The 25,275-nt window shown below is 49.6% G+C and overlaps 1 protein-coding gene and 1 long non-coding RNA gene across 11 annotated transcripts in view; both read left to right on the top strand.

Annotated features, from left to right (window-relative positions):
* Positions 1-6,662: 6,662 nt before the first annotated feature.
* Positions 6,663-25,275, top strand: part of cast (calpastatin) — a 56,033-nt gene continuing 37,420 nt past the window's right edge. For 3 of the 10 annotated variants that reach the window (XM_088630733.1, XM_088630743.1, XM_088630738.1), the window contains exons 1-2: positions 6,666-7,008; positions 14,004-14,072. In XM_088630733.1, coding sequence (XP_088486859.1) covers positions 6,964-7,008; positions 14,004-14,072 — 114 coding nt within the window. In that variant the 5' untranslated portion in view covers positions 6,666-6,963. Of the gene's footprint in view, positions 7,009-7,639; positions 7,814-14,003; positions 14,073-24,336; positions 24,495-25,275 lie in introns of those variants that run through there. The other 7 variants (XM_088630732.1, XM_088630740.1, XM_088630741.1 and 4 more) reach the window with 5 other exon arrangements.
* LOC148673844 (uncharacterized) lies at positions 14,079-15,382 on the top strand. The gene is made up of 2 exons (XR_015936140.1): positions 14,079-14,898; positions 14,963-15,382. It is a non-coding gene; the product is annotated as an uncharacterized LOC148673844 (long non-coding RNA).

The following is a 25,275-nucleotide window of genomic DNA, read 5'->3' on the forward strand; positions in this document are numbered from 1 at the left end:
CAATCACAGGTACCGCGGGACATTAACCCCTCAGCCGCTTCTCTGCGGACAAACGTGCTCTTATATCAACTGTTAAGAGATTTCCGATACTGTTCGTATATGTACTGCTCTTTGTTGACTGTCGCTCTGCAAGAGTCGTGTTTAACTGGGAAAGATACTGTACTACTGTCTTTATAAACGAGGAGAAAACGATTGTCTCCGAGTAGATATACTTTTTCTAGCATGGGTATTGGGGTTTAATTGTATATTTGAACAGATAAGTGAGGAAGTCTCCGATCTTTAACAGATGGAGTAATGAGTGAGTATTATACAAGTATTCATCCCAAGAGACGCTGAGGGCATCAGCCTGGTGGATGAACGTGTGCACAGCAGCAAGCGAGCATCGGGACGCGACCAGGAGTTTAGAGGACCCGTGCTTAAGGCTGACACCCAGAGGTATGTGTTCACTCCAAGAGTAGTGTGGAATTAGAAAAAACTGTAAACCACACTTGTGTGACTTTCCTTACAACTCTAAAACAAATGTGCAAGATGGGTCAATGAGCCCAATCTGGTTTGGCCTTCGATTTACATGTCCCTGACTGTTTTATGATCATTGTAAAGGCATGTGCTTTGTTCTACATAAACAACAATACCAGTGACAAAAGGGGCTCCCAGCTCTGGTCCTGGGGTGCCCCTGTGTCTTCTTGTTTTTGTGCCCCCAGATCTCTTGCTTATTTTGGACTGGGCGTTTCTGTACTCAGTCCGTGGTTTCAGACAAACCCCAGCTCAGCACACAGCGCTCAGCACAGTCTGTGCTCAGCTTGTTCAGTAAGAGTTTCCTCTCCTGTTTCTCTCTGCAGTAGTCCCAGCAGATGCGAATGACACTGCATCAGACACGCCCCCAGGTCACACAGGTGAGTGAAGGCAGGTCTGAAACCCCCAAGTTAGTACGTTTGATACTGTTTACAAATTGCCTTTGTAAAACTCAAAAGTGAATGTAAAAATGTGCCGGGTAGAAAACTGAAATCTATTGGCCTGCAATTAAGATCTTGGCTGGAACAGAATATAAACTATTATTAGTTCAAGTAATAGGTTTATTCCATGCTGAAAAGAGAAGAAAGAAAACGCAACGTTACCTGTTCCTTTGCAGCCTGCCGACGCAGCTACCCACCTGAACTATTATGAGTTCATTTGCCTGACAGTGTTTTCCAAAGCGACTTGCAGCTGTACCCCTTTAGACCGCTGGTCATCTTACTGCAGCGTTCTGAGGGCGCTGCCCAGTTCGGGGGTACTACCGCTCAGGGTGTGAACCCACAACCTCCCAGTTCTACGATCTGCACCCCTAAGGACAACTCCACACTAGAGAAGACACGCCCTCCCAGGGATTAGGTCATGGTGAACAGAATATCTCACATAAATATAACACCATGCTAGCCTTTCTCCAAGAGTGTACCGTGGGTTTACTTAGCTTAGGTACAAACAGAAAGCCTCCTAAACTACATCATTAAAATTCTAACTCTTCACTCTTCTTTGATAGTCTGAACACTCGACTGCAAAATACAGGGGCCTGACTCATAAATCCAAGGTCGCAAAACAGTCTGTAGGACCCAAAAGAGAAGAAAGACTAAATATACTTGAGTCCAAAGGCACACCTAAGGAAAGTCGCTGACTTAGTCATGCAGCTGGAACAATTCAGGAACTTTTAAACTTCAAAATGAAAATGACAATGTCTTCTGAATCCACTAGGGGGAGCACTGCTTCCTCATAACACTGGAGACAATCCAGGGAGTAAGACTGCTTTGAATTCATGGGCTGGGCTGTGTTCATGTTGAGCATTGCAACGGAGCCGGGAGTCTGAACCAGTGAGCAGACTGCGCTTGTTACAGCAGGGGGTGTGTGCTTGTCTGGATCTTCTCATACAGACATCTGAAACTGTCCCCTGGCCTGTCCAGAGTTGCCAATATGGACCCTTCACCCTTTTATTCATATGTGAAAGCCAGAAGCAGGTCACTGCGTTGTGATTAATCAGAAGCCCACTTAAGGCACAGGGGAGTTTGATATTCCTCTTTTAAAATATTTCACTCGGGCTGTTTGTGTGGAAAGTGCCAGTAAGAGATTCTCTCAGATGCCCTTGGCTTTGTGATCACTTACTTCCATGACTCGTTCCTGTGTAAAGTTGACAGAGTTTTGAAAGACACTCGCGTTTGTTGCCTCATTCTGTCAAAGCTAACACTCCCTTTCTGCTTCTCCTGCCAAAGCGAGAGAGCACCACGCCTACCAGCCCCCGGTCACATCAAACAGAAACTGGCCTCTTGTTTTCCTGTGATTCTGAATCAGGCTTTACCAGGCCTGGATTCACTACACTCAAGCACACTTGACTTTACCATTCGTGCTCTTATTTAAAATGAAAAGTGCTGAGTGCTCCAGCGTAGGTTCTGTCCACACTAACCAGGCCTGACGTATCCGCCCAGCCCGAGTGCTCAGGCCAGAGCAGAGCAGGCATGAGGCAAACCACGGTTCACACGGCGTGTTGTCGGTCCGCCAGCAAAGCGCTGTTTGCACAGGCGTGCTAGGAAACGCCAAGGGAAGCCGAGCTCCTTGGGTGAAGAATCTCAGGAAGTCCGAGCCGCTTCTCCCACAGGCCTGCTGTGCTCCGAGCGCTGAGCCAGGCAGTCGGCTCCGGACTGCAGCCAGTGAGCCGCAGTGGGGGCAGGTCAATCGATACGCTGCGTTCTTGTGCAAATCCCTTGGTCTGAGTTTTTTACCTTTTCTTCAGTTCAGGGAGCATGAATGAATGAATGGTAGAGATATAATTATGTGTTTCCTGTATTTTAGTGTATGACATAAAAAAAGAAAAAAATACAGAAGAGGAGGAACACTTTATTCACCTTGCAAAAACTGTTGAACTAGGAATCTTCACATTGATTCAGCTCATCACCCCCAAAACAAGGGAACCCCAATACACCCTCACATTTCCCCTGAGTGCTCAGTCCACCCCTGCAGTCAGAACACACAGTAGCGCTGGGTTCGTCTTTTGGACACTAACTTACAATTGCTATAAAAATTAGTTTGATCCAGTTTTTATCCTGTGTTACTCTACAGAATCTGCCTTTCGTTTTTAAATTAATATCCACCACCTTAAGAACACATGAGGAGGTTCCTGGTTCAAACCTCAGCTGTGCCCCTGTCTCATGACTCTGCAGCAGCAGCTCATGAACGCGGTAGTTTTCCACCTATCTTCTGTAAGTCACTTCGGCTGAATGACTCTCCGTAGAGCAGGCTCTGTGCTGCACGAACGTCTGTGGCATTCATTCTCTTAGATCACCACTGTCTGATCAACTAGGGATCTTTCTGAGGAAGAGCCACTTGTTGAGGGCATGTTATTCTTACATGGTACATTCACATGTGAGCTCACATTAGAATCAGAATTTACTTTCCAATACAAAATGTGTATATACTGTACTGAATACATCAATCATTCAATGGATTTTACAGATGTATACAATCAATGTACAATAAACATCAATACAGTACAGCTCAAAACCATAAGATTCAGGTGTGAGCTGCATTTTTCTACACTATATGCTGTCAAAGCAATGCTCTGAAGAGGCCCCTACATCAGAATTTAAAAGAGTAACAGCTCTCAGAATGACTGAAATACTTTTAAAAAAAAATTTTGTGTCCTTGGTCCTCTGAAACGTCATTCAGATGGTAGTTTTTCACATCGGGAGTGAAATGGAGATGAGGCAGCATTCACTATTGGCACTGCTGGTGTAGACGTGGGTCAGCCGGTTCTGCTTGTGGCCAGTCATGGTGCTGCCCATGTTTGTAATCCATGAGAGCTCGGCTCTACCCTCGACACTACAATTCCCATTTCACCGAGCGGAATGTGTTTAAAAGAGCAAGAAAAGGTTTATTCCCTGCTGAAAAGAGAAGAAAGGAAACCCAGTGTTTAAAGGAGCTCACTCTCTGCCAGACGTGTGTAGGGCAGCTCTGGGTGTGTTTCCTTGCATCAGAGCTGCTCAACCTTCTCAAGAGTGATCATCTCTGCGTGGCTTTTAACAACATGTCCTGTGCTGTCTGAGAAGTTTGTTATCAGATATTTTAAAAAAATATCCCTTCACAAGCTGCCTGCACTCCTCCAGGCTGAATCTCGACTGGTAGGATGTGGAGGCACAGATGACTGAACTCACTTCTCAGGCCTGTCATGCTGAGGCTTGCCTGTGCACTGAAGTTCACACCCTAGTTCAGAGCTATCTGAGCGCTGATAAGGAGTTCTGACTCGTCACCTGTTTAAGTCAAACATTAAAGACTCTTGTTTGCCTGATATTCCTTGCACAAGCTTCATGTTCAAAAGGCAGCAGTGTATGTTACAGATACACAGAAAAGACACCTGATTTGAATTTCTAAAGGGCACTCCCTGTAGCAGAATTAGATTATATAAGGTTCGTGTCACGGATGTCACTCCATGCACAGAACATGACACGGCTTACTCATAGCGCAGTCCAGGACCAACAGGTCCCAGAACCCAGTGTCCCAGAGGAACAGTCCAATAGCATTATTCTCCAGACCCAGCTCCACTCAGTAACCTGGTGTGCCTCCTGACACCAGAGCGGAGACAGTGAAGTTCCAGGACTCTCCTCAGCTCTGGGTGTCCTGGACTGTGTGTTCTGGTGTTTCCCTTCTGTCCTGTGTGTCTCCGAGTCCAGTTCCAGGTAGAGGAGGCTCCCTGTCACTGGTGTGTGATTGAGTCCTACAGAGTCTGATTGCTGCAGTCTCTCCTGCTGTCCTTTCTCCTTCCCAAAAGACCTCGGCTCTTTTCAGACTGAGGCTTTTCTAGGGCTGCCCAACAATGCTGTAGATTCATCCCGAGAAGCTTTGGGTGTGGGCAGGGCTCCCTGCCCAGGGCGTGTTCAGGAAGTGGCTGTACTGTATACAGACGGCCAGGTGTATCAACAGTTTGTTCAAGCGCACCCCGTGCTCGTTCTCGATCACAGGCACAGTCAAACCCCAACATGTTGCTCGTTGGTAATTACTTGGGATCTATGCTAAGAGGACCTTGTACTAGAAAACACAGAGGATAAGGCATGAAATTGCATCAACACCAGGGTGTTGCCTGCGATGGACTGGCACCCTGTCCAAGGTGTACCCTGCCTTGTGCTCGTTGCTTCCTGCCACAACGTATGGTATAAAGGGGTTTGGCAAATGACATGACTAGGGTGTCGCTGGCCCATCAGGGCAAATTGGCATCACACAGCCCTTGACAGCCGGTCCCTCCCCACACCCACACCCTCTCTTCACTCTGCCATTCACTACAGACCAAGGTGAAGAGTGCAACGGAGTTTTTTGCAATGTAGTGGACTTCCCAGTGGAGCCAACTGGAGGACTGTACTGACTCAGGCACAGATGAAAGTGTAGTTGTGCACAGTGTGTGTAATTGAGTTTGAAGTGTAAATTGCACAGGTGTTAATTGTAATGGAATGTTTCAGTTCTCACTCTGGGTTTAAAGAATATTCTACCTGGCACAGGCTTTCACTGTGTGAGTGCTGGTGAGACACAGTGGTTGATAGACCAGCTAAGTGTGGCTGTTAATAATGATAACCTTCCTTTTATATAGTATCTTTCATGCTACATCACTTCAATGTGCAGTAAAATAATAATTATCCCGGGATCTCTCTGTAGAAGGACAAGGGTTTGGAGTGCAGAAGGGGCAGACAGAGAACCGATTAAGTCCAATTCTTTCGGAAGGTCTGGAAGCGATCAGGGAAGCTGACTGATACCCTTGATAGACTGATAGAATTCCAGAGCCTTGGGGGCGTTAAAGTGTTTCATTCTATGACATTGTGCACTGCAGGAGCTGGTCATCGATTTTAGAAAGCAGGGTGGGGACCCCACCCCTGTTCACATCAAGGGGGTGGCTGTAGAGAAGGTCAGCAGCTCCAGGTTCCTGGGTACCTTCATCACTAGTGATTGAACGTGGTCCCAGCATGTAACTGGAGCTCAAACGAAGGCACAACTGCGCCTTTACTTCCTCAGCCAGCTGAATCAATGTGGTCTGTCTCCAGCGGTCCTGACCACATGGTACAGGTGCGCTGTGGAGACTGGCTCACGTGTGGGAGGACGGTGTGGCTTGGCAGCAGCTCGCTGTCTGACCAGAAGGGTTACAGGGGGCGATCAGGTCAGCCCACTCCATCACTGGGGTACAGCTCCCCTCTATTTCAGACATTTTCACTACTCGCAGCCTCAGGAAGGCTGGAAGTATCATGAAGGACACCAGTCATCCTGGTTCCTCACTGTTCTCCTCCCTTCCCCCTGGTCAGCGTTGCAGGAGCAGAAAGGCACCAACTTCCAGATCCACAGAGAGCTTCTTCCCACAAGCTGTCAGATTACTGAACTCTACCCCCACCACCGGCTCACACTGATGGGTTCGTTTTTTCGCTAAGATGTTATTTAACTTGTTGTTGTTGCCGCTGTTTCTGTCCGTGTATTGGAGCACACAAGCAAATAAGCATTTCATTGCACGTCTGCGTGAGACAGTGCACTGCACTGAGAGGGTCAGCAGCCGTGCAGCGCAGCTCAGCGGTACTTCATCCCGAGAAGGCGGTGGGAGGTCGCGCGCCGCTGCTGCGCTCGCGGCCCGGGCAGCTGGGGCAGCTGGAGCAGCTGGGAGAGAGGCGGTACCGGAGCGCCGGCAGCAGGGAGCCTCCCTCGGAGTCAGAAACGTGAAGCGGAATAATTAGGTCTGAACCACTTCAATATGCGCTCCAGCATGACAGGCGCCCAGGGCGACGCTTGCACACGCCTCTCGGTAGCGATAGCCTGCCACAGGTCCGGCCTATGAAGTAAATCTATCAAAACCCAGCGCTCGGTCTTACTTTGACAGCGGGAGGGGCGAATCCTGGTTAGAAAGTCAACTGTGTGTCAGGTTGGAAGTCTGTCTTCACAGGGCGAGTGCTTGTTACTCATCCGTGCGCACTTGCAGCGATGCCGAACAAAGGCAAACACAACCGTCCGAAGAAGTCGAGAGGGGTAAGTGATGTCGCAGCAGGTATTCTCTCCCCGCGAATGCGTGGCGTGGTGTCAACGGCCCCTTCCTGCCGGGACGAGCCCGGCTCTCAGTGCGAGATTCCCGAACACCAAGCCGGGGCCCGGCGACCCTGGACGCGGCCGGCCCCCTGGCCGAGGGGCGTCAGTCGGTTTTGGCAGGGTGGTCTGCGCAGCGCCCACGGACCGGCGGGGATAAGGGTTTCTAGGACTGTTTCACACAAGTTTACACAACTTCATTGTTACACAAGTTCACTACTCCGTAGCGACGCGGGGGGAAAACGTGACAATAATACCTCCGCTCGGGTCTGTTGGAATCTTGCACAACAAGGTTAAAATTTGACTTTTTTTTTTGGCAATTCGCCTCTGCCCGTGGTAAGAACGTATTCCCAGACCGCCGGGTATTTAAACACGTTGGGTGTAATTATTGTCGTTGAGTTTTATATGTGTGTCGGTAAGTATTGTCGTGTTCTTCTCCGCCCCGCCCCACCTTGTTCGGTCAAAATGGGAGACTGATTTTGGAAAATGTAGGAATTTGGCAGCAGCGCCTGGAGGAGGGGCAGGGTGACGCGTGAAGAGGGCGAGGGTGCGGGGGGGCGGACGGGCACGGCCCGTGGGACTCGGGGAGCGCGGACAGGCTGGACGAGTGGGCTGACTGGAGGAAGCCCGTCCGGTCTGTGCGCTTCCCGGTGCCCGAGGCGGCAGGTCGGAGACTCGGACTCGTCCCTTCACGCCAGCGCGCTGACGCACGGAGCCGCAGATGGCTTATGCGAAGTATTGGTCCATGACAGTAAGTGGCGCGAGGAGTCGCATCTCGGAGGCTTTCGTTTGGGGGGCTTCAGGGTAAACGTGAGGACCAAAAAAAAAGAGCGGAGGTTTGTTTTCTCCCTCCGGGTCCGGGCAGGCTCGCTGTGACTGCAGGGGCTGGGTGCGCAGAGCGCGATGCCCGTGTGTGTGTGCAGGATGGCTGACTGACAGCAGTGCTAGCGCTGCCGTTCCTGCAGGCGATACGCGCTTTGTGCGCGGAGCCTTGAGCAAACAGTCCTCAGCAGCACCTGCTCCGCGTTCGCAGGAAACTCTCCCGGCGCTTCTCCAGAGCAGCTCCAGCTCCGTGCGGGGAGCCGCCCGGGACTCTCCAAACACTTCAGAGTCGAGTTTTCACGAGAGGCGTGTCTCTGGAATACGGACAGTTCGTGTGTCTTCGCCTTTGCCTTAGTCGCTTGCTGTACATGTTAAACGACCCTGGGTTAGAGCCGTGATTGGGAAAGTAACAGCCTTAGTCTGCTTCACTCTGTTTTAAGATTTAACAGCGGTGTAGAAGTTGCAGGCTCGATACTTGGATTAGGTGCAGTGAATGAAGTGTCTTTGCGCATTGGTGCCTCTAGGGGCGCTAACAAAGCGTGTTTCGGCATTCAGTCTGCAGAGAGACACCCGAATGGACATACGAGTCTTGACACAGAGCTGCTCTCTAAGTTCAGACTTATTACTGCTTCAAGCAGCGTGTGTGAGGACACAGCGATACCCGGAGGGTTGCAGCACAATACTCCACCTCGTCCATCTCATTTTAAGGAGATTGTGAATGATTTCTTGGCATCAGTATTGCTATTTCTTTTGTACTCGAAATATCTTCAGGTAGCCTCATAAGGTAATGCATGCAGGGGATGCAAGTTGAGATGATGCATCATGTGATTTACTGTATAAAACAAAGGCTGGGATTATAACTGATATTCCACTGGAGAAAAGCAGTAAAGCTATTCAGCGGTTTCACACTCTGCAGTATGTAAAATGCACTACAGATGACGCGCTCTAGTTTTTCCACACTGCTTTCCCCACAGTACAAATTGGTTTTAATATTTAAGTAGAAAACATGGCTGGGAGGCTGCATCAAATGCAGTTTTTGCACGTAACGTGCTGTGAAATCTTTGGTTTTTCGCAGTGTCTTACTGGAAAGTTAAATACTGTGGTTCCAGTATTATCTACTCACATAAAGAGTCAGAGAGGGGGCAACACAGGTTGCAGACCATTTGTTCCCTTACTGAACTGCAGCCTGGTCAAGGAAATGTGCAGCATGAAGCAGTCCTTGGTTTTGGTGCCGCTGTGGTGGGTCGGAGCAGTGCCCTGGTTACCAGCAGTGGGTCCAGTTTCTTCAGGGACCAGAGCTGCACTGCAAACTCAGCCTGTACCACTGTGTTTCTTTCTTCCAGCTCAATCAGAGCGAAAAACCACAGGCAGAAACTGTTGGAAGTGCATTTAAAACCAAGAGCAGGAAACACTTCTTTACACAAAGGGTGGCGGGTGTGTGGAACAAGCCGCCCAGCCATGTTGTTGAAATGGCTCACTGGTGATCACTGGATTTATTAACTCCCTGCCAAGCCGGCCACATGGGCCAAAAGGCTCCCCTTGTTTGTTACTGTTTTTATGTTCTTGAAAATCTCACCAGTAAGTTTCAGGATTATTCTGATAGGCTCGGGCAATAAATTGCACTTTTCGAAAGCTGAGATCAGAAACAACTGCAATATGACTCACCCCTGCTCATATTTCAAGTGTTGCTTGAGTATTGTACAATATTGATGTTGTCATTTCCAGATCTTTGCAATTACTTTGCTGGAAGTGCATGTATTCATTTCTGCATTTGGGTCCACAGACAGTATCCAGTCTGCAGAGTGCACTGTTAAGTATCCATTGTGCCGTCTGTGGTGTGCAGTATTCAGTATCCAGTGTGCAATGCACAGTCTGTAGTGCAGCATTCCTTGCATTGCTGTGCTCTTTACAGTAAGGCGTGGGTGCAGGGCTCACAGGTTATCTCTACAGAGTGAAAAGAAACCACTGAGTCAACATTCTCCCCTGGAGGAGTGCAGCAGCAGTTAGTGTTGCTGGAATACCTCCAGAAACTTGTATAGTAATTCAATTCAATTCAATTCAAGGTGCTTTATTAGCATGACCGATGGGTACAATCAGTGTTGCCAAAGCAAATAAAAATAATAAAATTAACATAGAACAAAACAAAAAATAGAAGTAAAATAAAATCTACAGACATGTTACAGACATTTACAACAAAGACATATTATATAATATCGACATATACTGTAGGCGGCTGGAGCACTATTGGGAGACGGACTCACTGTTCCTCAGGCTGTGACAGGAGATCACATACTGGGCTGCCAGATCAACTGAGTTCCCTCCTCCCTCTCCCAGTAGGATTGGGACCTGTTGTGGTTTTGGCAGGTGTGGGAACTCTGGGATTAGATTTCTGAATTTCGGGAAGAATGTTTCTCTAATCCCAGAGTATCTGTCACAGTGCAGTAGGAAGTGCACCTCTGTCTCTATTTCTCCCTGCTGGCAGTGGGAGCACAACCTGTCCTCTCTGGGCAGCCAGGTCTGCCTGTGTCGCCCAGTTTCTATGGCCAGGTTGTGGTCACTGAGCCTGTACTTCGTCAGGGTCTGTTTCTGTTTGTTATTTTTTATTTTGGTCAAATATTCAGCTAGTGTGTATTGTCTGTTTAAGGTTCTGTAGCATTCCAGTTTATGTTGTGTTTGTGTGTGTGTGTCCCAGTGTGTGAGATATTGCTGTTTGATCTGTGCTGTGATGTGGTTGAGTCTGGGTTGTGGTGCTCTAGCAGTGCTGTCCTGAGGCTGGTTAGTGTTGGTGTGGCTCAGGTCGGTGAGCCTCAGGACCAGCTGGCTCAGGGGGCTCTGTTTTGGGCTCAGCTCTTGGCTGAGCAGGGCTTTGTGGTGGTAGGAATTTTGGTCACTGTTTTTTAGGTGTAGCCAATACTTTAATATTCTTTTCTGTATGTTTATCAATAGTGGGTACTGGCCTAATTCGGCCCTGCACCCGTTGTTAGGAGTTTTTCTCTGCACACGGAGGATAATAATAATAATAATAATTGCTTACACTTATATAGCGCTTTTCTGGACACTCCACTCAAAGCGCTTTACAGGTAATGGGGACTCCCCTCCACCACCACCAATGTGTAGCATCCACCTGGATGATGCGACGGCAGCCATAGTGCGCCAGAACGCTCACCACACATCAGCTATCAGTGGGGAGGAGAGCAGAGTAATGTAGCCAATTCATAGAGGGGGATTTATTAGGAGGCCATGATTGGTAAGGGCCAATTGGAAATTTGGCCAGGACACAGGGGTTACACCCCTACTCTTTTCGAGAAGCGCCCTGGATGATTCTACAGATCTCCATGTGCAGAGTTTCTGTGGGGTGTTTGTCCCATTGGGTGTAATCCTGGTCTGTGAGGGGACCCCAAACTTCACTGCCGTATAGGGCAATGGGTTGGATTACACTTTCAAATATTTGGAGCCAGATTCTTGTTGGTGGGTTGATGTTGAAGAGCCTCCTTCTTATTGCGTAGAAAGCCCTGAGTGCCTTCTCCCTCAGTGCCTTCACTGCCAAGTCAAAACTCCCAGAAGAGCTGATGGTGAGACCGAGATATGTGTAGCTGGATGTGTGCTCCAATGTGTTGTTGTTCAGTGTGAATTTGTACCTGTTTCCCTGAGGTCTGGCTTTCTTCTGGAAAACCATAACTCTGGTCTTGTCCAGATTGACTGTCAGTGCCCAGGTCTGACAGTACTGTTCCAGCAGTGCCAGGTTCTGCTGCAGCCCCTGTTCTGTGGGCGACAGCAGGACCAGGTCATCTGCGTAGAGCAGGAACTTGATTTCTGTGTCGTGTAGTGTAAGACCAGGAGCTGCAGACTGCTCCAACATTCCTGCTAATTCAGTGATATAGATATTGAACAGTGTTGGGCTCAGGCTGCAGCCCTGTCTCACCCCGCGGCCTTGGGTGAAGAATTTAGTCCTTTTATTTAGTCCTATAGTATCTTAGATAAGATAAGATCACTTTATTGGCCCTATACAATTTCTTGCATTAGGATTTTGTCTTTTTGCATACCCCAGCTTGCTCTCAATGAGACTTGCAGGCACACAGACGGGGAAAGAGGGTGTTCACACAGACAAGTTAGGACCCATTTTGTGGCCGTGGTTTGTTTGGGCTCTTCAGGAAATGTACTGCTGTGTGTTTCAGATCGACAAACTTGCTGTACTGTTGCAAATCACACAGTTTATAGTGATGTACTGGAGGGAAATGTGTGTCTGCCTACAGGTTTAGGAAAGTGTAGCTCAGAAAGTGTTGCTGGTAAGTTTTTTTTAACATTGTAGTTTCTGGATAGCATTCCGTGTCCCTGTTTCACATGATCACACGTTCCTGTTTCTTGTTCCCCTCACATCTGCCTCGCTTTCTCTTGATCTTAATCCTAACGATGTTGGTGGTCGGAGCTGTAGGAGTGCTGCTCCAGGCAGGGCTCCCTCTTGGAAAGAGCAGTTAGCAGAGCCAGTCAACCTATCAGCTTGTCTTCGGGATGTGGAAGGACATTGCAGCACTCGGGGAAAACCCATGCAAACACAGGAGGACACATGCAAGCTCCACGCAGAAGGCTCTGCAGGCAGGAGACGAACCGAGACCCGAGATGTGTGAGGTGGCAGCAGTGACGGCGGAGGTGTGCCTAGCCCCAGCTGTTTGAAGACTCATTGTGCTTTCTCTGAAGGCCGTGAACAGAGGCCGCTCTGATACAGCTATGCAAATCCGTTCCGCGCGAGCGACCTGACTGAGCGCGGTGTCCTGCGCTCTGGACCTGGCCTGCCACGGGGGCCTGGCCGAGGTGCCGTGTGCCTGCCTCGCGCCTGACGGGACCAGCCTGCCAGCCCGCTCGCCCTCCTCCAGCAGCTCTGCTTCTTCCCAGCCCCGGGGCCGTGTGTCCAGCTTGGGGTGTTTGCTGCTTTCAGTGCGTCTGTCCTCTCTGCGCCTCTCCTGTCCTGGGACTCTGCGGGCAGAGGCTTTTAGCTCACTGTGAGAAGAACATCTGGATTCCTGGAGCACTGTGAGGCTCCAGCGGCCCTCTCTCAGGTCTTCGGCGTGAGTGGAGAGATCAGACTGTGGGCTATTCTCATACCTGCTGCTCCTGTTCTGTAGATTGGAGAGCACCTGTGAGCTGAACCCGGGAACCCCAGTAACACAGCAGCCTGCTGCCTGCTCTCTTCCCTTGCTTTATCGAGGGGTGGAAGCCAAGGGGCAGAAGGGCTGGGCAAGTCCACTCTGCTCCTAAACCAACAACCGCATGTTCATATTGTTATCCAAGAAAGAGGAGGGTTTTGTTACATAACGAATGCCTTGTGAGTCTGTAGAGGTGACTTGAGGATCACACGGTTAGGACCAGGGAACACAGAGGATTTAGGATTGAGAATAGGAAGCAGTTCTCTGCACTAATAGTGGTGGGTGTCTGGAGCAAGAGGTGCAGCCATGTTATTTAAGCTGATTCCATCAGATCATTAAAGAAACCACAAAGTGAATAAACTACCAGCAACCTGCACTACTAGCAGTGACTATAAATGAGCTGGATGGGCATCGCGGGCCCCTCTCACTTGGAACCTTTCTTATGTTTCAAAGTTGCTGCATTTATCAAAGCAGAATCGCCGCAGCTGAAAAAGATTAATTGATGTGCATCAGTGGCTCCAAGGGTGTGTTTTGGCGATATTCAACTGGGCGATTCTGAAATAGCTGCATCTCAGTGCCTGCCCCCTGGGCCAGGAGAGCACTCCGAGAGGCGATTACAGAGACCTGCTGAGAGAGGAGGAACTCCTATTCCTGTGTTCGTGGGACTCAAGCCCTGGTGTTGAAGCACACTGACTCCGTTCAAGAAATGGCTGATACTGGGGACAATTAACTACTAATCACCGACTGGGTTAGACAGGCCGAATGGCCTCCTGTCTTATGTGCTTAGATCGTGCAGCGTTCTCCTTTTCGTGATCTCAGTCTTTTAGGAGCAGTCTGTTCATTATTATTATTTATTTATTTCTGTTGTAATTATTACCCGGCCATCCTGGCCCTCCTCGGGTGGCAGTGGGGCTGTCTGTGTTCCCAGCATGCTGGTGGGGCCAGGCCGGACTGACGCCTGTCCGTTCTCTCCCACAGCAGGCGGAGAAGAAGGCCCAGGCGGCGCCGGCGGGGTCAGCCAGAGATGGAGCAGCTGCTGCAGCACAGGTCAGAGGTCACGCCGGTGGCGGGTCAGGAGGAATCGGTCCTTTCTTCAGAAGAAGCTCAGGAGGCGCTTTATGAAAACAGGCTGTAGGCTCTGGCAGCGCTGGCGGGTCAGGCAGGCTTTAATTCGATGGAATAATTAACTGGGCTGTTTTCCTACTCAACGCCTGTGCATTCAACCTCCCATCCTTATTCAGTGGAGACAGATGCTGGAGACTGACACACATTTCTTTCAAAGTCATTCTGCTGTGTAAAGACTTTAAGCGGCTTATATAAAACCCATGAGTGTGCATCTGATGACCGGGATGACAGCTAGTTTTCATACCTTTTACAGTTACTAGCATTACAGAATTGCCTTGAGTGTTTAATGATGAATGTTTCTGGAAACTCTCTGGGGAAAGTGTCCTGTGACACTTGCCTACACTGAAATGCAGGCTGTGGCCAACACTCTGCTCTTATTCCAGTATAATTTACCCCTGTTTTGTGACTGAGCTCTAGCAGTGTAGTTCCGGGACAGGGGCAGTACAGGGGCAGTGTAGTTCTGGGACAGGGGCAGTGTAGTTCTGGGACAGGGGCAGTGTAGTTCTGGGACAGGGGCAGTACAGGGCTGTGTAGTTCTGGGACAGGGGCAGTACAGGGCTGTGTAGTTCTGGGACGGGGGCAGTGTAGTTCTGGGACAGGGGCAGTACAGGGCTGTGTAGTTCTGGGACAGGGGCAGTACAGGGCTGTGTAGTTCTGGGACGGGGGCAGTACAGGGGCTGTGTAGTTCTGGGACAGGGGCGGTACAGGGCTGTGTAGTTCTGGGACAGGGGCGGTACAGGGCTGTGTAGTTCTGGGACAGGGGCGGTACAGGGCTGTGTAGTTCTGGGACAGGGGCGGTACAGGGCTGTGAGCTGTGAGTCACACTGTGCTCTCCTGTGCACAGAAAGGCCCCTCCCTGGCAGCACTGCTCCCAGTTTACATTATCACTAAATATTTTTTAAAGGTGAAAACCGACGTGTTTCTTTGTGTCCTACAGTGCTATGGAGTTGTGTTTCTGGGAAATATTTTAAAGTGGTTTGATCAGACAGAGCACTTCAGTATAGGCAAGCTGTTGAGAGGATGTTTTACATGGAGAGATTTTCTGTATTGCTCATTTAACACTGAACTAAACTAGTTTGGTAGTTGGAAACCAGGGATATTCAGGTCAGATATTCAGGTATCCTGTTCAGCAGGTACTGTTTTATATTTGATCTAAGATTTATATTCGATTTGACAAACGCCATGTAATGTAATGAGTGTGAAGGTTGTTGTTTAAATAAAACTGAAAAGTAGGTTCTTGGGACATAATCAAGTTCATTTGGTTTGAGAAAAGTGGCAGATATTTCTGTTTTACATATTATTCATTTGACTGACGCTGTTATCCAAGGTGACATGCCTTTTTACCCATCTACATGCCAGAGCATTTTACTGGAGAGACCCAAGTGAGGTACTTTGCTCAGGGGCTTGAGGGCTGTGCCTCACCTGTTTTGAACCCGTAACCCTCCAGAGCCCTGAGCACTTGCTCCACACTGCTGCCGGCAGAGTGGTCGTGGGTTTGGTGTGGGCAGGCCAGGGGCTCCCCACAGTGAAACCTGCACCTGCTTGTTTCGGGAGCTGGGGTGCTCGGCGTGTGCTGGGGTGCGCCCGGTATGAGGACATTTTTCTGAACCGGCGTCTCTTCATTTCACCTGGGCGGCTTGGCGTGGCCTGCAGGTCTCCTCCCTATCGTGGAATGAAGCACCTGCGCCTGCTGGTGCCGAAGGAGGCCTGGGGCTCTGTCGGTGCTCCTGCCATTGCTCCTCCTTCCTCAGCCCCAGTCCTCTGCTTGACACCCTTGGGACACTCCCAACACCCTGGGGTGCTTCTGGTCAGGACACGCCTTGTGGAAAGAGCCCAGGAAGAAGACTTCCTGCTCGGGTGCAGGGTCTGAACCTGAATACTAGAGTCCATATGCTGTATTTTCTCCCCAGCAGATTAGATCTTCCATGATCACAAGTATAACAGCTGGGCCAAAATATTATCATCAGGAGCCCTGGACTCCCCTCTCGTTACCCTACTTGGTAACTTAGCTGATGAGTCTATCTAAAGAGACATTTATACAACAGAACAAGTAAAGGTTTATTCCAGGCTGATAAGAGAAGAAAGAAAACACAACATTTCGGCTGTGGAGGGTGTGTATACAACAGTACATTTCTCTGGAGCAGTTCTCAGGGGTACAACAGCACCGTCTCAGCTGGGATCTGAGCTCACAGCCTCCCAGTTGTAAGTACAGAACCCTGACCACTGAGCCAGCCTGCCTCAGAAGCGAAATATTTAAAAAGGGTTAACATTGTGGAATAAAAATGAGTCACAGGGAAGTGTACATCTACTAGTCCCACTCTGTTGTTTTAAAATGTACAATTAAATTGACTGCTTCACCTTTGTTTCAAAGTGAGTGCATCACTTTTGCAAACAGTAACGTCTCTCACGTGTCAGGACGAGACGATCCCGGCTCAGCCTGGGCTCAGCTCTGTAGGAGCAGCAGGAGCACAGCCCTCAGCCCTCTTGATCTGCAGCAGACCTGTCTGTCCCTGGCAGAGAGGAGGCCTGCAGACTCTGCTGACTCTAAAATGAATCCCTTTCTAGTGCTGGGGCGTTCACAGAACAGTGAGCACATGGAACATTACTGCACGTGTGCTGAGAAGGCTCTTGTTTTGGCGATTTCTTGGTAATTCCTGTGGGGGTGTGCTGAGGTGTTTCAGGCTGTTTCTGGGCCAGTGATGAGCCTCTCACACACATTTTAGGCCGTCTTTCAGTGCACTAGAGGACCCAACATTACCCACCTGCATTTGTGGGTCCTGGCGTCCCACAAACAGGAGAGGGAGAACGTATTTCTGCACCTGGCTGTGCTACAGTAGTACTGAAATAACTGCTCTCCTCAGAAAGCTCTTCCTTTGCTCATGTTAATACCTGTTTAATCTCCAAGCTTATTTATGCGTGCATAGAATTAAGCACAGCTCGTTTGTTTATGGCTAAGTCCAGGACGGGAGCTGTTATGCAGGTTGAGAAAGGGAAGACATTTTGTGGTAACTGCCTGCACCTGCTCCCTCGGTCCTCTTGGAACACAAACGAGCAGCCTGGACAGTCTGTCAAAGGAACCACACTTTACTTAAATGGGCTCACTGCCCTCCTTTGCAAAGTTCAAAGCCCCTTCCTTACTATTTCTGTCGAACTGTGACTCAGTGCTGCGGAAGGATGAGAGGAACGTTTACTCCCGGTTGAGTGCTGCCACCTGCTGTTAACGCAGGGTAGCACATGGCGATTTCCCTCACAGCCAGGCAAGGCATGGGCTCCCTGGGCTGGCTGGTACACTGTGTCCATATAGGCTTTACAGCTGCTCAGATTGACATCGGCCAGGTCTTTACTGATAGAACTAAGGCTTCTGCTTTAATTGGTGTTTTTCAGTGCAAATAAGGTTTTTGCACATTTGTAACTTATTCATGTTAACTATTAACAGACTTTGCAGGTTTTTGGCCCTGTAAAGTTGTTGTTGTTGTAGATAGATACTTTATTGATCCCGTGAGGCAAACTGCAGTGCAACAGCAGCTTAGCAAGTCAACACAGCACAGTGTAACGAAACAATACAATACAGTCAGTCCAGTCAGTCAGAAGCGCGGTAAAAGGTAAAAAATGGATTATACAGAGTTGACACAAAATATACAGAAACAGACCTGAAAGTACAGTACACAAAAAGTTGTATTGCACATTATAAATATATTGCACAAATCCCTAGCATATATTGCACAAACAAGTTGTAAACAGGAAAAAAAACAGATGTAAGCAGAGAGTTTAATGTTTAGTCCAAAAACAGGTCAATGTTGCCCCTTCCCAGACACACAGTCTTATGGCAGAAGACAAGAATGACCTCCTGTAGCGCTCCCTGCCGCACCGCGGGTGGATCAGCCTATTGCTGAACATGCTCTTCGTTCTCACAAGCATGTCACAGAGGGCATGAGAAACATTTTCCACGATGGCAATTCATTTAGGAGACACCATTCTCCTCTCAGCCACTACCTCCAGGGGTCCAGGCCAGACCCAATGACAGAGCGTGCTCTTCTGATGAGCTTGTTCAGCCTGTTGGCATCCCCTGCTCTAATCCCAGAGCCCCAGCACACCACCACGTAGTACTGTATAGTTAAGAAGTTCTTCCCCTAAACACAACAGGGGTTTATGCTGCAGCTGTTAGCTCTGTGCTGATTGGTGAAGAGTGTAAAATGCAGTACAGCTCTCAAGCATGTGAAATCGTGCCGGTGTAGGCATGTTTCTCTGGTTGTGGATGTTTTACTGTGTACAGCCGAGCGCAAACTTCCAGAGTCTTGATTCAGATTCAGGTTTCAGGATGAGATGATAGTAATAATATCTCAGATACTGATGGCCCTTCAATATTCAATTTCTAATCTCTCGTTCACCTGTGATACGTTACATAGGCAGTGTGTTCAATTAAGCATTTCAGAGATCATTTGGAACAAAAATCAGAATATCCCTCATCTCTTAATAATCAGCTTCCCTTTTCTAGAAACATTACTAGCTTAATGGATTAATTTCTTAACCAAGGGACCCTTGGTGATTTAGGTTGACCTACAGTAAAAGAATAACTGGACTGGAGCTCCCCAGAACCAAGGTGGAGATTCATACGTCTGGCAAAATCATTTACCACTAGGACAAAATAGAACTATAACATAAGTAAAGCACTTTTCCCAGTTCCAGCTGCTCTTCCCAGTGTCTGGGTGAGCGAGGCAGCCGGACCAGCTGACCCGTGCTGCCATCTGGAGAGAAGACAGTGGCAGTGCGCATACACGCAGTGAGGCAGCGCGCATACACGCAGTGAGGCAGTGAGGCAGTGCGCATGCAGGCAGTGAGGCAGTGAGGCAGTGCGCATGCAGGCAGTGAGGCAGTGAGGCAGTGAGGCAGTGAGGCAGTGCGCATGCAGGCAGTGAGGCAGTGCGCATGCACGCAGTGAGGCAGTGCGCATGCACGCAGTGAGGCAGTGCGCATGCACGCAGTGAGGCAGTGAGGCAGTGCGCATGCAGGCAGTGAGGCAGTGAGGCAGTGCGCATGCAGGCAGTGAGGCAGTGAGGCAGTGAGGCAGTGCGCATGCACGCAGTGAGGCAGTGAGGCAGTGCGCCTGCACGCAGTGAGGCAGTGAGGCAGCGTGGGCTGGTTGAGAGGGGGAGCCCAACACACTCGACTGCTCTTCTGCTCTCACCCAGCAGCAGCCCAGCAGGAAGGAAGCCGTGCTGCTGTGTACTGTGTGACGGAGGCTGTGTGTCAAGAGCTCAGCTAGGTGGCACGCTTAGTTTGCGCAGCGCAGAGCTGTGGTTTCTGGGCCTGGCGTGCTAAGTTTGTTTTCAGGTTGCCACGGGAACCAGTTCTTTCCAGCAGCTCGGCCACCAGCACTTCCTGTGACAGAAATAAGTGCTCTGGCACTGCCTGGCCCTCACGCCTCCCCGGCCCCTCATGTCAGCACACAGGATCTAAGTAGCTGATCAGCTACAAACCTGGCAGTCAAATTCAGAACTGAAAACAGTTTTAAACAGTCAGTTCCCACAGAGCACTGTGTGCTGTTTTAGTTAAGATTGTTTGCAACCGGAGTTCACAAACGCTCTTTATGAGATAATTGAGCTGATCGTCATGGCGAATTTAGCATTTAGCAGGCGCTTTTATCCAAAGCGACTTACAGTACATGCCTTGTAAAAGACAGGAGCACTCTTTGCAAAATGCCTCATGCTTGTTTGCAGGTGAAATAAAGACTTGGGCAATTTGCAGAAAGGAAAATAACTCCGGAAGGACTGCCCAGTCAGTCTGGAAGCGCGGAGACCTGCGCGGTGATGTGGGCTGGCGCGGGCGCTTGTCCTCTGCCCGTCGCTGCTCTCCGACGAGTGCGGAGTTGCTTCCCCCACTGGAGAATGAAAGGGTTTCAAATCGAGACCAGCTGTGAGTGGGGGAGGAACTGCAGTGACTCATAGGGAAGAAAAAAAGCCGCCAGGGGCACTGGAGTGATTGTCAGGGCTCTGCCACACCCGCGGCTCTGCTGGGTCAGAGTCAGGGCTGTACTGGGTCAGAGTCAGGGCTGTACTGGGTCAGAGTCAGAGCTGTACTGGGTCAGGGCTCTGCTGGGTCAAAGTCAGGGCTGTGCTGGACCAGGGCTCTCCTGGGTCAGGACTCTCCTGGGTCAGGGCTGTGCTGGGTCAGGGCTCTCCTGGGTCAGGGCTCTCCTGGGTCAGGGCTCTCCTGGGTCAGGGCTGTGCTGGGTCAGGGCTGTGCTGGGTCAGGACTCTCCTGGGTCAGGGCTGTGCTGGACCAGGGCTCTCCTGGGTCAGGGCTGTGCTGGACCAGGGCTCTCCTGGGTCAGGGCTCTCCTGGGTCAGGGCTGTGCTGGGTCAGGGCTGTGCTGGGTCAGGGCTCTCCTGAGTCAGGGCTCTCCAGGGTCAGGGCTGTGCTGGTTCCGGGTTATGGTCGGAGTCGGGCTCTGCAATTCCCTCAGCTCTACTGGATATAAAAACGTTATGTAAGAGGCCTCAGCTTGTAGTGAATGAATTTTAATACAGCCTGCGTGGGATACATTTAGCGTCATTGGACTGTTCCCGAGGAGAGGCCTCGGATTCGCGGCAAGTCTGCTGGAGTGTTTCCCAGCCCTGCGTTCCAGTGGAGTGGCTGATGTGTCTAATAATAGCCCCAGCCCTCTGCGCTGCTCTGTGTGCCCCAGACCCTGCTGCAGCCCCTCGGTCATTGAAACACACTGACGCCCTGATGGCCGGAGCGCTTGAGCCGTCCAGTCTCTTTCCTCGGCACAGGTTTGTCCCCCCTCGTGATTTTTGGTTCTAAGCACTTTGAGCCTCTTGGCACAGGTGGCCCTCGATGAGTGGAGGGGCGTGTCCCCCGCTGACGGCACTGTGTGCCCGCGAGCCTGCCGGAGCCGCCGGAGCCGCCGGAGCCTGGGCGGTGCGCATCTGACTGCACGCTGCCACAGTCACAGCCGCCTGGTGACGTGACCCAGGCTCGAACCCGAGACCGCTCTGCAGCCCCAGCGTGTTTCAGCCCTGTGGTTTAGGTACCTGTATAGAGTGGCACCCTGCCAGGCCCCGCCTTACAGATTAGCACCCAGTGAGGGTTCAGACTCAGGACAGGAAGTGAACGCAACTCGGAGAAGTGCGTGCGCAAGAGGAGGGGGCCATTGTCACCCAGCTGTGCCCCTTCCTCTCTGACGCAGCTCGGGGGCTCCTTCTGGTCTGAGGAGAGAGACAACAGACCAGCCGAAACTGTGGAAGTACAGTAGGCGCTCAGGACAGGTTTTGTCAGGAGAGGGTCTGCATGTTTCCACACATCATCCTTTTCTCAAGTTGCTGTCCTGTATGCTTGTGTGATAATAATAATCCACGATCTCAGATTGAAACCTGGTGATAGCGAGCTGACATGGTAAGACTGTGCTTTACTCTGTCCTAAACAGAGCTGGCCTGCAGTTTTAGACAGCAGTAGTGGTGGGCTGCAGTTTGTTACCAGTTCTTTCAGAACAGTTCAGGTAAGGTTTGATTGTGTGAGACTGGAACAGTTTCTTAGTTAATGAGTGGAAGATGTTTCTGTAGGAAGGTGTTGTGCTGTACCCATTTGTCCAGTCGAGACAAATTCTTGACCCTTTGCGTAAAGAAGTGCCCCCTGTGCTCCTTCCCATTGCCGGTGAGCTGGGTGTGAAGTGTCTTTCAGGAAGGTGAATTATCTGTATGTCCCCACATACTCTCCTCTGCTCAAGATTGAAGAGGGTCATTTCCTTCAGCCTGGTCCCGCTGGACACTCCCTTTAGACCCCGAATGTGTCTGGCTGCTCTTCTCTGGACTGATTCCAGCGTAGTGCTCTCTTTTCTACAATGTGGTGATCAAAAGTGTTCCCAGAATTTTAAATGATGCCTTACTAGCGCATTACCTGTACAGCTGTAACGGAACCATCACATTCTGCAGTTCAGTTTGGCCCTTTTAACAGTGTATCCTGACAGGGCCTCGGCGATTCCACAGTGAGCTCATCTGGCTGGAACGGTGTCCTGCTGCTATCCGGTGGCGCTGGGACACGATGTGAGAGTGTCCCCATGTGTGGCAGTGTGCCAACGGCCCCTCGTTAACCTCCAGCTGCCATTCAGACGAGCATCGGTAGCTCTGTATGTGTGAACTGCCATACAGCAGTCAGAGCGCTGTTTATCAGTCTTGTTTATGACACTCTTTGGCATGAAGAAGTCTGTACAGCATCAGTCAGCCACGACACTGCCCCTGTGTGCCACCTCTGACAGGAGCTGCAGGTATCGTCATCCCTGTTTCCAGTCTCCAGCTGCTGAGCGTGTAAGGTTAGAGGTTCAACCTGTGAGGCCCCAACTCCTCGATCGGGACATCAAACCCACACTGTTCCCCTGGGCCACTGCTGCTTAATACCAGGAGCTCAGCATCTGCAGGCTTGTTTTCAGGAATTTCACTTCACCGTTTCCTCACGCGTTGGTGTGAATTAAGAGCGAAACACGACCGCGTCACCTGTGAAAGAGCTGAATGAAGTGTCTGATATTGATGGCACCCCTCTGGAAGTGTGTTTAGAAGTTTCTTTTGTAACATCAATGCAGCAGCTTTTAGAACAACCTGTAGAACAAGTTGTGGAGCAATTTTGACGCGAGATGACCTTGTCTGAAAGGCCAGCAGGAATCCAGACCGATGCCATTCTCCAGTTATCAGCTCCATAAGCCTGTTCCTTTATTAGATCAGTCAGGGGACATGACTGCACAGCACGCCTATTGAGAAACATGGAAATTAAACTAGGCAAAATGACTGTTAACGATTCCGACCATGTCCTAGTATAAGCATTAGAAATCCAGCACTTTCTGGGTGTCAGTAATGAAGCGTTAAGTTGTTTTGTGCTGACATGAGATGTGAGTTGTTGTTCTGTTGTGAACCAGGGCATCAGATTTAAATGTGAAAATAAACCAGCAGTCAGTTTGGAGGGTGAGCTGTAAGAGCTGCAAGGCCCTGTCCTGAAAGGTGCTGTCTGGTGAGTGTCTTTCCTTAACTTGCCTTGCAGATCTGTTTGCAGGGGTGTGATTGAGGCTCTGCTGGGAGGCTGTCTGTTTGAAACCTGCTTTCTCTCAAAGAACCCCCCCCCCCCACACACACACACACAAACACACACACACAAATTCCAAGGGGGGGAGAGTTTTGCGAGAGTTTTTTTCAAGAGCGTTATAATTGGTAGTTTTGAAGAAATGTGACAGACTTGTCTCGGCCTCTCCTTGCCTCAGATAGGCAGCTGGTATTTCAAGCCACGTGAGCTGGGGGTACTTGGGGGTTTCTTACTGCTGCCTTCGTGTGTGGGCATTGGGCATTGTTGTCTGTGGCCTGCTGTCTAATCCCAGTTCACGTACTGTATTGCCAGCTGGGTCTAATAGGAAAACTTGATGGCAAATGAACCTATTTAGAGGAAACTCTGGAAGTAGATGTTAAAACATGAACAGAGGGACTGCTGTTCACAAAGGGTTGTGGGAGTAGGAAGCAAGCTTCTCAGGCACGTGGTTGTGGCTGTATCCTGGCTTCTTTCAAGAAACCGCTGGATGAGATCCTCAGATCAAGTAATTACTAACAGCCAAATGAGCCGAATGGACCAGACAGCTCCTATTGTTTGTAACCATTCTTGTGCTCCCCAAGATCTCTGAAGATCTCCCAGGAGCTGCGCTACATCAGACAGGCGCTCAGAGGTGTGTCGGTGCTCATGACGACTGCCAGCAGGCTCTGAGCCTGGGTTTAGGATTCTGTCTGGTGCTGCAAGAACATGTAGAATACTTCCATCTTGCACAGAGCACAGCTTCCGCAGGGGAGACCAGAGTGTCAGTCAGGCTGGGTGAGAGATTTATTTAAGGTGAGATGCAATAAAATCCAGCTTGTCTGATTCTAATCAGCAGTTACTGTTTGATTAGGCCGGCTGTAATGTGATTGTGACTTTTGTCTGGAGTTGTAAGTCACTGAGTATTTTGTTGAGCAATAAGGGTCACATCTTGGCATTCATTTACCAAACGATAAACATGTTCTTACACAACTTCTCTCTCTCTCTCTCTTCCCTGCTCTCTGCTTTGAAACACATATCAGATTTGTTTCTGTCAGGCAGAATGACTTATGTGCTGCGCGGTTCCCTTAACTGCAGGGTTAGCCAACACCACCCAAGCCAGCTATTTCAGTAACGCCTGAGTGTTAGGACCTCCCCTAATATGCGATCAGAGGGCTCTGGTGCTCAGAAGGCAGTCAGTCTGCTGGAGACACAGAGGCTGCAGAGATGGGCCAGGTTCTGAGTTGGTTAAGGACCCCTAACGAGAATCAGATGATACAGGATGTGCCCCAGGAGCAGCAGGTAATGTTATTCTGACCAGACAGTTTGGCCTGGAGGGGCTTCAGTCTACTGGCTCAACTTCCAAAACAGTGTCCTGATTGGAATGTGGGAATTGTTTTTTCAGAGCGCAGGAGGGTTCTTCTGCAGTGGATTGAAAATCTGGTGAATTTTAATGTGTGCAGTTTGACAGTTGTGCAGTATGTGTCAGTGCGAATGGCTGTTTGCTCTTCTCTGAGTAGTTTGCGATTTTGGGGATTTTTTCAGTTAGCAAAATCTGTGCATGTGCAGGTTTTCATACATTGGTGTTGGCTGTTTCAGCTTAGAGTGTTTGTGATGTGAACTAAGTCTTTCTGGATACAGAACTCTAATAAGTCAGCTTAATGGATGTAAACAGGAAATTGCAAGGGGACACATATTAGGGTTGTACCGTCACAACATTAATAGACAGAAATCTGACAGTTTGCCTCACCGTCCTTACTGGGATGGTTAATTAGCAAAGATGGTAACAGTTCAAACACAGTGACCAATACAGGGCAGAACTCTTATAAGTTTTGTGCAGCGTAACAAGAAATTTGAGAATTATTCCCTAGAAACTTTTTAACTAGTAATATAACAACTTTCTAGCACTATCCAGTTGTGACTTAAACGTGAACATAAAAAGATGGAGCATAAGAGAAGCAGAAGACTTTATTTTTCTTTCTTTAAGTCATAGTCTCTGAGCTGCTAGCTGTCAGAGGAACAGTGTATCACAGTCTACTGGATTAACAACCAATTTCCATGTGGTCTGCAGGGCAAAGTCTTC

The sequence above is a fragment of the Lepisosteus platostomus genome, chromosome 4, assembly GCF_059453375.1.
Source record: "Lepisosteus platostomus isolate fLepPlt1 chromosome 4, fLepPlt1.hap1, whole genome shotgun sequence".
NCBI classification, from domain to species: domain Eukaryota; kingdom Metazoa; phylum Chordata; class Actinopteri; order Semionotiformes; family Lepisosteidae; genus Lepisosteus; species Lepisosteus platostomus.